We start from the raw sequence: 14603 nt of genomic DNA, 5'->3' as shown, positions 1-14603 counted from the left end.
AAGCTAATTGAAGAGTACAAAGTATCAACTGAAACCTATCTGAACAATTCATCTGCATATCATATCTCATGTACTGTTTCCTGTGCTCAGGACTGTAAAAACACTTAACTGAATCAATAAGGGGATAATTCACAGTGTTTGTTCTTTTTCTTTTGGGTTTGTGGGGTTTTGGCTTTTTTTTTTTTTTTTAGTGAATAGACATAATTCTAAAATTTTGTTTCAAGAGATTTATTATCTAGCAATAGATAATAGCTCTCATCTCTCATGCTATGTCGCCTACCATTTGTAAATAAGGAAGATTTCAATATTATCTATCCAAAAATCTTTTTCCCCTTCCCTTAAAGCTTAGATTTCTATCTATTACATATTTTTAGCTGTTTGGGGAACCCACAAAACTGCCAAGAGAAAGTGGCAAAGTTTCTTTGACAATTAATCTTCCCTTGCCTATACCTGGCACAGTAAGTTCTCTTGAAGTACCTTGCTTTTTCCTTTACTGATGCCTGTGAAACAGATGGCATCAAGTTGTCCTACAATAAGTTAATTTTTGAGCCTACTAAGTGAAGAAGGGGGTGCTGGATAGACAGGCTAACACTGCTAGTTATTTCCCACTATGTAACTCATCATTCCCCATCTATTTTTCCCTCTCTAACATTTCAAGTCGCACCCAGAAATAAAATTTGCTCCATGCATAAAGCTCTCAAGCATAAGCTTCAGAAGTCCACCGACACTGTAGGAAGAAGCACTTACAAGGATAACAAAAAAAAGTACTCCAATATTTTTGTAATATTTATCAATGATGACGGTTTTACACATGAGATTTTTTTCCCTGCTTTTTCCTCTTTAGTGAAAAGTTAATTATTGACACACTAAATAATGGGAAGCACTAGGATGAATTAAGTATCACCTTGTGACAAGAGAGATAAGACTTGAATTCAAATCATGATGTACAGAAATAAAACAAAACAAAAAAATACACAGAAACAAATCACCACTTGCACACAGGAAAATTGAACTTTACTGATCTGTTGATGCCACAGTGTTTCCAGTCAAGAAACTGCTGTATGGAAGCTGATGGAGCTTCTTTTTGTTTCTAGCCAGTTGCAAGGCACAAAAAATGACATAGCATGATAGTATTAGCAGAATTTAAGGCATATGCTCGTGTTTAACAGGGACTGTTTGATTAACAGTTCTTTCAAAAAGCTTTTACAATCACTACATTCAGTTATATTCCACTAATCAATGCAAAACCAGAGACTAATTCTTCAGGATCATTTTATTAGCAATGATGAATATAAATCTCTTATGAAAATATTCTTAACATTTCAATATATAAGAATTGTCTATAAAAATATACTACTACATAACAAAGCCAATACCTTCTACAAAACATATAACTCAACATATATTTAACAATACATAGGATATAGTAAAAATCCTTTAATTAATGCTGAGGGTATTTTTACCCCCTTTTGTCATACAGTAACTCATATAACATAGGAAATTACTCATTCAGATATACAGAAGTGTTATCACCATAGAAGTCTACGTATGTTCCACCCTGAAGTTACCTGCATCTGCAGGAATATAAAGCCAAACTGTTCTTTGGATGGACAGGCAGTTAGGACCACAAAAACATTCTGCTGGTAGCTGCAATGTCCTGCTGAAGTCAGTGTTGCACATCTGCTGTCAGCACTACCAACGCTGAACCCCTGCAGGGACAGAGATCGTGTTTCTACTGCCTTCGCGGGACTGATGCCACAGATGAGCCTACCGTGGCTACATAGGAAACAGACTCTTCCTGGTTAACTACTGCTAGTTAGCAAGAAAATAACTTCTAAAGAGGCTACCTCTATAGAAATAAACCTTCTTCCAACAGACAGCTTGAACAAAAGCTCAAGGAAGAGAAAATACCATGGGAGTGTTTATTCCAAGTGATGATCAAGGGTAGTAGTATCCATCTTGTCATTGCCAATTACAGGAGGCTCCATCTTGGTGTTTTGGAATTGGGAAAGAGCCTAGTTTCAAGTTTCAGAATAAAAATGACACATTGAACTAGTTATTTTACGAGTGCTGATAAGGTGAGGCTACTTCATGCCTAGTGTTAGACAAATGCAGGAAATCCATTTTAATTATGCAGACTGCCCTTGTCTACACAATGAGCTTGTCAAATTCTTGGTGTGGGCTTTTAGATCATACTTTTGACAACCAACTTAACCTGAAAGAAACTGGCTGCTGCACAGTAACAGTATATAGCTTTTTCTGCCATCAGCTTTCTATAGAAGAGTTGGGTACATAAGGCTTTAAGGCTATAAAGTCCCACTGAAGACTACAGACAATTACAGTGTCTTGCATAGTGAAGAACATAAGAACCATGCATGTGATGCATCAATAACAACTATATCTTTTGACCCTCCCTATGTTTATGTGCAAAACAATCAATAATTATTACTCTTTCTACTCAGAATCCACTGAAATCTGTACATTGAATGAATATATTGAAATTCAAGAGAAACTTAACTTTATAACACAGCAACTGCAATGCAACAATATTCCTTTGTATTACAAAGGAAGAAGTTTCTAATAGAAAAGTATGTTTATCAAACTTTAAAGTAAAGATCACAACAGGACATCAATATACTTCTGACTCAAAGCTCAGAAAAATATCTTTTGACCCTGAGAAACTTGCTGTATTAAAACTTTAAAAGCTAAAAAAGATCAGAATCTGAAAGAATCAAGGCTCAGCCAGTTTCCTTTCAGATTCTCAAACTGTTAAGCTTTGAAGAAAAGTTTTACCATCTTAACAGAAATTTTAAGAAATATTTTCCGTTAAAAAACCCCTATCATTTCACAGTACCCATACTTTTGCAATTTCATTATCTTCAAGGGTTACAACTAATATTTAGGTTTTCAACCTATCTTTGAGAGGAAGAAAAAATATAAAATTGAGGCAGTTGAAAAACTTAAAGCTTAAATATCTTCCATGCCCAATATCATCTAGAAAAGCTAATTACAGAAACTAGCTTGTTATACTTTATGACTAGAGAAGCCCTAGTCAAGTCCTTCATTCTCCTACCAGTTAAATAATTCTCTAAAAGATGGACCAAAATCAAAATAATGTTCCAACACATACAGTGTTCTCCAACATAGGATCTTGTTTAGATAATTATTTTAACAACTTAAATATTTAGGAAGGTTTGGGAACAGCAAGAGGAAATAAGCAGATGGAGCCATAAGGAGACCCTATAGGTTTGAACAAAGAAAAAAAAAATAGTCATCTGGGTTTTTTGGCACCACAGGTATGAAAATATATCAAAAGAGTTTCTGCAAAAACTTGAGATAAAAATTACCAGTCACTATATTTGGATTCTGATTTCAGATCAGCTTATTTTCTAGATTTATTTATATGTTAAGGGCAAGAAAACAATCCTTTCTTCAGCAGCCTGTTCTTCTCTACCAAGTGTAAACAAGATTCATTGAAATCATATGAGCTAAAGAGTTCTTGATGTAAGCTTCCACATTATTTTTATTCTGTACTGACAAAGCAGCATTCATATGCTGTAATTTGAAGTATTATCTAATTCCCCTTCCTACTGTTTTTATACTGTCATCGAGTTCAGGCTACCCTGGTTTTGCTCTTTCCAACAACCCTACTAAAAAGATACATAGCTGGATCAGCTCCCAGGTCTAGCTCATCACATAACCACATAAGCACAAGCACTGAGCCAACAGGAGGGAGCAAGGCTAGCTGACAATCCAAGTTTACATCAATCTGAACTGCTCTGGAACCACACCTTTATAAGTGGCAATTCAAACATATGCATATTAAACATGAAGTGAAGCAGTAAAAAATGCAGTTTGTTTTCCTTCCCTTCCCTGAAAGTTATTGCTTAATGGCAGAGATGGCTGAGCAGCAGAAAAACAATCCCGGTTCACAGTTCCAAGTATTAAGCAAAATAGGTGCCAAACTGGAATTTTATTACTATGAGGCTTTAAAGAGATAGGAAAGCAGTTTCATGCTACTCTTGACCCCTTCAGGAGTAGTTGAACTTCAGCCTTCAGGAGAAGCAGAAAACACATAACTATGAGCAGGAACTGACTCTTTCACTCAAGTGGAATCTGCTCATACCCATGAACACATACGGATTCGGGGTGCTGGTTTACGTACAGAAACTCGCACAAAGAGGCTTCTCACACCAGATACATCCCAAAGTACTATATGCATTCCAGCCCTTCGGGACTGAAGTCCCTAGATCTGCCCTGACAGGATGCAATGCTTGTTGACAAAGGAAAAGACATGTGACTAGACATCTACAAATCAAAATAAGGAAACATCCACCACTTTCAGTGATTTTGAAACAAATGTGTATCAAGTGTATAGAACACTGCATTTTCCTTTAGAAAAACACTACAGTGAGTAAATAACTGAAAACTTCCTCATGATACAAATGTCCAAACAAAGATCGACTTAAAATTTTCTTTAAACTCTACTGAGACAAGACCTGAAAGTACATAAGACTCAACTTGGGAAAATCCCACTTCCTGATACTAAACATTTAGTCCTCCTCAAACGTGAAGGACACCAAGATCAGTAACACAAGTATTTTTTCTTAGTGTTTGTTGCTATCAAGATAAAAGTGAGAAGATGAGCAAGAAAAGTGATCAAGGTAGATTTAAAAGCGCCAGCTGCAGAAATGGGGCTGAAGTTGCCCACTAGCACTGCCTGATGTAGTGTGGATGCTTGAATGTGATGAGATGTGTATGCATAGCTTTACCCTTCCACCAAGCTCTCCTCAAACCTCTTCTGTAGAATCTCTGTATGGCCTTGGCCAACCTGCATTTTCTGTGAAACTGCAACTACCTGCACTCTTGTACATTCTTAGGAAGTAGGCAAAAGCTCTATTGTAAATGCTCCTAACTTTATGAAGGCCAAGGAGACTTAAACTTGGTCTCATAAAGAACTTTCATACAGAAGAATCTAAACAAAAGGGTCGTAAGCAGCATTAAAAATAACCTCTATTAAATACCTAAAAAATATAATCTTTTGCATAGAATAAAGAAAAGTGCAGCTACAGAGTAACATTCCATACCACAAGAAATGGCTAATTTACAAGTGGTATACAATTAAACATTGTCTTTCATCAGTGAGAGTGCAGCAACTAAAGACATGTTTATTGAGAAAATCACATTTGGGAAAAAAAAGGGGATTAGGTTCTTTCACTGTGTCTGTAAAGCAAATGCACACACTTAACATTCTTTTTAAAAGAAAGCAAAGCTGATAGATAATTTTCGTAAGTTAATTTTCTCTTTATATTATTTGGAAAGATGAAATATCTTTTGTTCTTTTAAAATCCAAATTAAAAACAAATCCCCATTTGACATCTGTTTTGTGCAAAAAAAATAGCTTGTAAATGTGCAAGCTTTATCTGTTCTATAAAAGTTGGTTGCTTAAAGATTACTAACTCTCATTCCTTTCTAACTTTTTACTGCAATCCCTCTGGTAATCAAGCACAGAATAGTATTAAATAAGCCTGGGAGACTATTTCCACTGCTCTGAAGAATAAAGAAAGGGTCTAAGAAGTGGGGAGTCAAGAACTTTAGGAAAATAAATATTCATAGAATCACAGAATATGCAGAGTTGGAAGGGACCCATCAGGACCATCATATGCAACTCCTGGCCCTGCACAGGACACCCTAAGAATCACGTCATGTGCCTGAGAGCGTTGTCCACTTCTGATAGGAAGCAACAACTTTAAAGTATCTTTCCACTGCTCATATTTTCAGGCCTAAATATGAAAAAGAAGAGCATATACCTAATCAATTATTAAAACATCTTCAATTTTGGTTTAAAATAAAAAAAAAATCAATTTATTTTATTGGGTATAATTTGGTACTGCAATTTGGTAAATGGGATGTTTAAAATAAATAAATATTGTGTGTGTATATATATCTCTCAAGATTGCTTGTTTCTGCAACCAATTAGTGTCTATACTCTTAGATTTCACTTTGTTTAGCTTTTTTCACGCTTTGTCGCCACTTGCGAATGGCGGTTCCAGAACTACTGGCTACTACACACAGGGCACCACCCACAGTCCACCAAGTTGGCAGATGATTGAGAAAAAGAATTTGCAAAATAAAAGCAAAAACCACATCCATTGTTCTCATTATGGATACAGGTCCAGCTTTCTCTATCTGTAATGCTTTTGTGAGAAATATCTGACCCCCTAAACCTAACAAGCCTATTAATATTAGAAAAACTCTATCTTTACCACAGTGTGGTAAACGCCATTCATTCAAAACAAACAATGCTATAACACATCCAATTAAACCAATGACTGCATAATACCAAATTGACAAAAAATAATGCACAGATTTTCCCACCTTCCTTAGTATAACAATAGTCGAAGCTGCAGATGCTGTGCTTGCAATTGCTGCTATAGTTCCTTTAAGGTGATCTGTGTAACTTCCTTCAATCCCCACACCACGTGACCCAAACAGAAATGGTGGTCTAGCAATAAGAATCACTCCAGTGATTGCAAAGAGGGTAAACAGAAGATCCCAAGGACTGTATTTCTCTTTGAGAAAGATCCATGCCAGCAATGACGTAAAAACAGGACTGCTAAAAGTTATAACAGTGGCATCAGCCAGTGGCATGACTTGGTAAGCGTAGTAGAGAAGAACCATTGCAGTAGAGCCAAGGAATCCTCGGAAGAAAAGAAAAATTCTTTTACCTTTTGGTCCCAAAAACCCTGTTCTGAAAAACAGAAATGTCACATTAATGTCACTGGCTTGCTTATATCATGACTAACATTCAAACACATTTAGATGTACGCATCCATCCAGATGGTACACACCTTTCTAGATAAGGGACTTCGATATCCAGACATTTTAACTGTTTGATCACAGAACAATTTACTTTCATCATGACCCCCGATCACATTCAGAGTTCAGAACCTGTTCTTGCTATTAATTTTTTGTGTGCAAAATAAGCCAAGAGTATCTACAAATTATCTTCTTTTTAAGATCACCACTTCATGGAAGATCAAAGCATTTGATAAGATAATCCTTGTAGAAAATACTACAATTCAGGGAGTCAAAGATTTTCAGTTTTCTGAATCATATTAAGAAACTACCAACTAATCCAAAACAATGCAGTTATGCAACTGAAGTTCAAATTAAAATAATATTGCAATCTGATTTGAGTGATAATCGTAGATATACTTTTAAGAAATAACTTTAAATTTAAACATTTGCTATACTTACTTGTAGTATATTAAACCAGGAAGAACGAATGCCATTTGGAAAACACATCGAAATGCACTCACTTCCACTGAATGTATATCTTCCAGTTTTTTAAGAAATAAAGAGGCCACTGAGAAAAGGAAGGCAGACAGTACGGTATAAAACAGACCAAGTCCTGGACACGCAGCTTTCTTCTTTGTTCCTGCAACAGACATACTACAGTTAATAAGGATCTATTAGAAAACTTCTCTGATCAGGTAATTCTCCACTGCAGTGCTCCATACATCTGTAGCAATTCTTGTGGTAGAGGACAGGGGGATCAAAGAAACAAATGCAAATATTACATGTATTTACCAGATCTACCTTGAAAATATTTTTCACTGACCACCACAGGTCTCTTTTTTAACTTAACACAAGGCATAAGAGATGAACTCTAACACCTGAGATACACAAGTTCTCATAGTTCTACACAAGTTAGCTTTACTTCTTGTAGCTATCAGACTAGTATGGGTGATTTACTATAGGGACTAGTTATGATTCTGCCCAAGGACCAGTAAACTGGTCTGTAACTGACTACAAAATGGCCCATGGTCAGATTCTGAAACTTATTACCTTATTGCCTTAGTTAATTAAGGTTCAGAAGCAAGTATTTAATTTCCTTTCTCACCAATCCACACATATAAAAGCTGTGTAAAGAACATCACTTTTGTTATACCTCATATTTACTTTGTAGCTAAATCACCCTAAATATGACCTAGAACTACAGAATTTTCATATAACATTTTTATCTTGCTGTAAAAATTCAAATATGTTTTTCAAATAGGAATCACATATACATTTTTAAACAGAATAAACTCAAGTGACTAATGGTAAAGAATCATAGGCCTAATGACTATCATAATTTCACAAAGACCATAGTTTATGCTTATTTATCATACTTGTCTTTCCAGAAATAGTGTCCCAAGTCCAATGTTTCTATTCAAGCTTCCTGATTACCTCAGGCTCTCTTTAGCAACATACTCCTCCTCATTCCACTCATTTTCTCCACCCTTAACTATTAAAAAAAAAAAAAAGCCAACACAGAAGGAGAACTGCTGCTGCTGACCTCAACACCATCTACAAAGAAATTAGCCTTTTCTGTTAACTGCTTTGTTTCATAGAAGGAACAGCTTTTCCACTGAACCTAGAGGTGAACACCATGGAAAAAGAGAACCCATCTAAAAATTTGAGTGGGATGTTACCTCACTGTCTCTTTTTCTCTGTCTGCCTAAAACACTGGTATTTACCTTTTCTTCTACAACACTCTCTAAAGATAGGAGCAAGAACTCCATGTCCCACAGACAGTGTTTTGATAAAAGGTGCCTCATCTCACATTAGTGCAGCAGCCTGTGAGCCTTATGGATCCTCTAAAACATAATCAGCAGGGTACTGCTGTGAGTTGCTTAGCAACTAAATATGGTTTTGAGAGGCTTTTTTCGCTTTGTTTTGGGTGTGTGGCTGTTTTTTTTTAACTAACAAAACTTGTCACAAACTCTTTTGATCCTCCTCGAGATCAGCACTCAAGGCTGAGAAACTGCATCTTACTACCTAAGAGCTGAGACTGTGGGCTGACACAGTTCTAGAGGCCCAGGCTTTAAAACAGATCTGAAGTAGGCAAAAGGCCTGCTTCTCAAGGGATCCTGCTACACTGCAGCTGAAAGTGAGTTACAGCTTCTACTAGAAATATTTCTATTTAGCAACAGCCACTTACATAAAAGTGACTATAAAAACTACCACCAACCAATACTGGACCGGGACATCTACCAACTATGAAACAGTGGATTTCAAAAATGTTCATGAATTATGTAATGTCCTAATCCACACAGTCACACAACAGAACTACAAAATCAACAACGTCTCAATATTAAAGCAAGAAGAATCAAACTGGCCTGTAACTGAAATGGGAAATCCAAACCCATGGTGGCTTATGGATGAACACAGCACAAACAGAACTATTAACTTTCATTTCAGGCATGATAGCTTGTCTGATTACTACAGAACAAAGCCAATCTAAATAATGAAAGTGTTGAAATGGAAAACCAATCCAATTAAAGCAAAATATGCTGAAAGGATCTTATACCCAGAGCTAAGCTTTGCACTGGCAGGAACAAAGAAAAAGCAGAAGGAACTCATTTCTGTAAGCTACCCAATATACCAAGCCTACCAGAAACATAATCTTTTAATACTAGAATTTAAACCATCAACATCTTGCATTGCCAAGGCATGTACTCACTGCAATGAGAAAGTGTTTTATTTCCTTTTAAAAATAAAATGGTACAAGTTCTTCCACCAAAAACAAGAACTGCAGTTCTGAAGAGTACTTATTTCGAAGTAAGTTGTAAGGAGAAGTTAGGTTAAGATAATATTCCCACCCCACAAAATCTTAAGCCTCCAAATACTAGCCCAACACCATCAAAACACTCAAGCACGCATGCTTTTTTAAGACTACAGGAGCCTGGAAATAAAAAAGTTTCAAGCAGTACCCAAGTCATCTTTTTTGAGTGGCTAAAGATTTGGTTTTCCAATTTTATTCTCTGGCCAACTCCAACCTTTCTAAAAATTTTCCACTCCTGTTTTAAGTCCTAGGCAAATGCCTCCCACTGCACACCGTTTTATGTGTAAATTCCGTTGGTGTTTTAATGCCATGCTTTGTTCTAAAAAGTTTTTATGTGAAGAAAATCACATTTCTCACATATATGCATCTCAAGAATAGCAGCAGAGACAGACGAGTACTGGCTATTGCGAAGGTGGTCAGCAAGAAGATGATTCGCCCAGACCTTCAGGAAAGGCAGAAGACTGTGATCCATTCTTCACATAATAAAAAGCAGAACAGCTCTCCTACAGTCTTCTGTTAAGTGCCAGGAGCACAACAGCCTGCGTATGAACTAATCACGGTCATGCAAACAGGATCTAAGGGTGATTCATATAGTTCAGTCATAGACTCTGTCAAAAATTTTGCTAGACAGACTACTCAAAAACAAAGTACTTTTCTTGGTGAGTTAATGCAAGTTTCTCAGTTCAAACACTGGTTGCTTCCCCCCCCGCCCAGCTTTGCCTCAGAAGTGACACTAATGGGAATTTCAGTGGTCAAGTACACTCTTCTCTTCTGAGCTCTCCACAGCACACTATCAAATCTATTTTCCGCTAGAAAGTTAATTAGAGTCAATTTAATGACAAATACATTTTCAGCGATGTTGTTTAAAAACTACACATGCTAAAGGACTTCAGATAACAATTTCAGAAGTTATTTTAAGATGGCATTTATGTTTTAAAAGGACTCCATGTAAAACTGACACATGTTGAGTATTTCAGAGGAAGTTTGTGGCTTTAACAATTGAAAATGACCAAGAAGCGAAGCACGGATTAAGACAAAACAAAGACTACACTCACACTAAAGCATGGTAAGAACTGCCCAGGAAGTCACAGCCACAAGTTCGTGGACTTGCTGAACTGCACTCATGCCCCTGCTCAAACGTGTTTAGCAGTGCCAGAAGTTCACACTGCCAGAAGATGCCTCTTATTTACCCGAAACTGTCAGGTCTTTCTTCAAAACTTTGACAACAGGAAGTACTGTTTTCCGAGGGATAATCGCTCCCGAAGCGCTCTCAAGAGGCGACAGAGGAGCCGCCCACCCCTGGGGATGAGCGGCCCCAGCGCTCTGCCCGCTCCCGCTGCCGGGGGGGTCACCGGTCACCCGGGGCGAGGGGCACGGAAGAGGTCGTGCCTGCCGTTCCTACGCACTTCTCCGCGGGGGCCGGCTTGCCCGGGGAAGAGGAGCGGGAAGGAGCGGGCGGGGCCGAGCACGCTCCCGGGTGACCCGGCGGGCACCAGGTGTGACCCGCCTCGGCAGCGGCGTGGCGGCCGCAGGTACCGGGCGCCCTCTGCGGCCGCCCGAGCCCGCTCGGCTCCGCGCCCGCCGCCACGTGCGGACAGCCCGGTGCCCTCGGGCCGCTCCCCTGCCCCCGCGCCGGCAATGTCACCCCGACAGCGGGCAGGACGCTGCCCTCCCTGTCCCACTCCCCCTCCTCACCAGCTGCCTCGCAGCAGCGCGGCCAGGGCAAGCCCGAGCTGCAGTCACAAGCGCGGCGCTCCTCGGCGCCCGCCGCCTCAATGCCGGGCGCCGGGCACAGGCACGGCTGCCCCGCACCCGCCCCGTCCTCCTGGCCCCGCTGCACCTCCGGCTCCTGCCCGCCCGCCGCCGGAGCAGCGGCGCCCTCGTCGCCCTGACCCGGCACCATGAGGACGCGGGGCTGCCGCGATGCTCCCGGCGTTTCTCGGCTGCCGGCGACACCTGCCCTGCTGCGCATGCGGCGCGGCCGCCCAGCACCGCCCGGCGCCCTCCCTCGGCCCGCCCGCAGCGCCGGGCACCCGCGGGGCGGGGGGGTGCGACCGGGTCCCGGCTCCGCCACCCCCCGCCAGGCCCCGCCTGGAAGCAGCCGGGTGGCCGTGCCCTCCCGCGGCCGTATCTCACCGGCTGCCCGGCGGCAGCCGAGCGCCCCTCCGGGGGCAGGAGGCAGCGCCCTGCCGCTTCCTCCCCGGCGGCCCCCCGAGAGGGACCCGGCGCGGGCAGCGGTGGCTGTGCCGGGGAGGAGAGAGGCTGCGGTGCCTCGGGAGGGGGAGCTCTGACCCCGCCGCAGAGCGGGTGCCCGGCGGGGCCGCACAGGCCGCGGCTGCCGCGAGCAGAGGAGGCAAAACACCGGGAAACGACGACGCGAAGTTGTTTTAGGGGCGTTGTTGCGTCACGTGCGCGCCCGAAATGAGCGTCTCGCTGCTCTTGTACGCGGGACTGACCCCTCACAGCGGACGCTCCCCAGCCCGTACGGGCTCATCAGCACAGGCAGCACCTGTCGCGGCCTCTGCGGGTGTCACGGTGTGATCCCGCCGGACCAGGTTCCACCCCATTGGAATAGCCAGGCAGACCCTCGGTGGGCCCGTCAGTGTTGCCGTGTCAGTGAGCAGGGGCAGAGCATCACTCCCTGGAGTACCTGCTGCCTGCACCGGCTGCACCCAGGGGTCCAAGTGGAGATGGGAACCTGGCAGGCGACTCAGGATTGTTAGTAGGGTACAGAAATCACTTCACCTTGTCGTGGTGTATTCTCCTTAAGGAAACAATGCCGCCTATGTCTTTGGGTCAGGGAATCGAAAAGGATGCAAAGAAATACAGAATAGCCCTTTTTCCTTACCAATCAAAAAGTGCAGAGTAAAAAAAGCAGGATAAATTTCAAATACCAAAAAATTTCCCTTTCGAGCAAGTTGAGCTGTTATCAATAATTACATTTCTATTCTTCTAAAAGAAGACATTTATGTTCACACTAATCTCTTAACTGCATAAATTAATCTGTGTTTATTTCTTCATTCTTAACAAGGTGAAATGTAATATATAGCTTTAACAAAATGAATACTAAATGGTAAATACAAACTATTTCACCCAAAGTTTTAAGTTTTTCCTCCAGCTACCTTATAAAAGCTATTTCAAGCTTTCCTTGCCACTAATTTAACACTTTTTATAGTCCATGCTAACCCACCATAAGTATTTCATTATAAGCCATAAGTATTTCATTATAAGCCATAAGTATTTCATTATCTTGGAGCTAGCATTTGATTAATATGACCAGAATTATTTCACAAATTACTCTTAACTAAAAATTAGATGTGCTATATCAATTATTTAAATGATAAGTCAATTAATAAGGTCATATTGGAATCCGAATTATTTCTAAATATTTACATTAGCTGATCTCCTAGTGCTATAAACAAAAAAAAATAAATATATGGTACGCTAGTTATAAATAATTTTTATTAAAGCTCTTATCAGCATAGCCCTCTAAAAATTCTATATTGAAAGCTTTAATAAATCTTTCCTCTGGAGATGCAATTGCAGCTGCTTGTCCCACAGAGCGGACAAGCAGGCCAGCAAAATTTTCCAAACAGAGAGCCTTAATTAAGAAGTTATTTTTTCTTAATGCACTTCCCTATCCCTCAGAGCTTGGTTTAATTTAGAGAGGGAGGTGCAAATAAACCTGGCAGCCTGCTGCTTTCCCAAGAAACTTAAACTTCTCTGTATTCCAAGGCAGCTTTTACATGTCAGTGTTCCATGAATTGCCAACACAAAGTTAGAGCTGGCCTTGCCCAGACAAGTTTTGGTGAGAGAACAGTGGAGATTCTGTTTCTCAGCAGCCATCCTGGGGTGTCAATCCTGCAGGTCTCTCAGAGGAAGACCTGGCACATCCCCTGCCCAGCAACGGTGAAAGAGGCTGGCAGAGCGCACCCACACAGATTTTTGTGGCCTATCGTCACAGTCACTAGGTGAGTTACCTCTGTAGGCAGCAACAGCAGAAGCAGCTGGCTAACTTGAGTCTTCTGTGAAGAAAACTAGAGCTAGAACATAGTCTACAGTACAGACACAGAACAAAACATAGTGAGTACTTACCATTTCTGGGTATTTGTCTATAAACTTGTTAAAATACACAGATTATATATTTATTTTATAATACTGCCACTACGAAACCTAAAGTAAATTTTTTAAGTGCCACAATGCCAAGTACTGAGCTGTAGAGAGTTTCAAAGAGACTGCAACAACCCCCTCCATACTCCTCCACGTCTGGGTTTGAAAGGGACCATCTAAGGGCAGTGTTTGTTTATGCCAAGATACATAAAGTGTTCTGTTTGCTCCTGGTCAAACTGCCAGACTTGTCTCAGCTTGAGAGCTTCCAAGTTCTCCTTGTAAAGTACAGCCCTCTTCTCTGAGCAAGGAGTCAGAGCAGTTGCAGCTGCCCAGACTAACCAGCAGGCAAATGTAACTTGCAGTCATGATGCCCTAGATTGGAAAATTAAGTAGGTGCATTAATGTGACAGGTTAATGTTTTATGTAGCCCTTTCAAGTACACATTAAGCCCTGTCTGTGTAATACTGTGCCTAGAACTAGCTGTTCCTTTCTCCAGCACATCACCAGCTTGCCATAGTAAAGCAGTAAGGACCTCCTATAGCCTCTTCCCTGAGTGCAAAGTGTGTAAGAAAAAGCTTTATTAAACTTGGGCAATTTGATCATTAAAAGTTAAACTACAGCATCAAGCTAGAATGGCATTTATTTGGTTTCCAAAGTACCATAGGTACAGAAAGGGAGATACCTCCTGCACTGTCACCACTCTCCCCAAAGGGAGCTTTCTTGGATTACTCTTTTTCAAAGGAAAAATATTATCATCTCATCCAGAATTTAGGCAGACACTTTATTTCATTATATATGCCAGGAACAAGCCAGTACTTCTCTGCAGGTTGAGATACAAACCTGACAGGTACTTTAAAGTACTGTAGCGAGTCACTGGTCT

At 40.7% G+C, this 14603-nt stretch overlaps 1 protein-coding gene across 1 annotated transcript; it reads right to left on the bottom strand.

Annotated features, from left to right (window-relative positions):
- Nucleotides 1-1255: 1255 nt before the first annotated feature.
- On the bottom strand, nucleotides 1256-11585 carry SLC35G1 (solute carrier family 35 member G1). The gene is made up of 3 exons (XM_017839529.1): nucleotides 11309-11585; nucleotides 7261-7441; nucleotides 1256-6751 (listed from the first exon to the last, which is right to left on the bottom strand). Exons 1-3 carry the CDS (start codon nucleotides 11583-11585, stop codon nucleotides 5992-5994), a joined length of 1218 nt encoding a protein of 405 aa, XP_017695018.1. The 3' UTR covers nucleotides 1256-5991.
- Nucleotides 11586-14603: the final 3018 nt, after the last annotated feature.

This window comes from Lepidothrix coronata, unplaced genomic scaffold (assembly GCF_001604755.1).
Source record: "Lepidothrix coronata isolate B3197 unplaced genomic scaffold, Lepidothrix_coronata-1.0 Scaffold8, whole genome shotgun sequence".
Taxonomy (NCBI): Eukaryota; Metazoa; Chordata; class Aves; order Passeriformes; family Pipridae; genus Lepidothrix; species Lepidothrix coronata.
Note: the sequence above shows the minus strand (reverse complement) of the source record. Positions and strands in the feature narration are given on the sequence as shown.

Excerpts from the sequence above, each read along its gene's own strand:
- SLC35G1 (XM_017839529.1), bottom strand. The coding sequence starts at position 11,585 with ATGCGCAGCAGGGCAGGTGTCGCCGGCAGCCGAGAAACGCCGGGAGCA. Across the intron at positions 7,442-11,308 it reads GCGCTGCTGCGAGGCAGCTG|GAACAAAGAAGAAAGCTGCG; the intron begins GTGAGGAGGGGG and ends TGTCTGTTGCAG. Across the intron at positions 6,752-7,260 it reads CCTGGTTTAATATACTACAA|AACAGGGTTTTTGGGACCAA; the intron begins GTAAGTATAGCA and ends TCTGTTTTTCAG.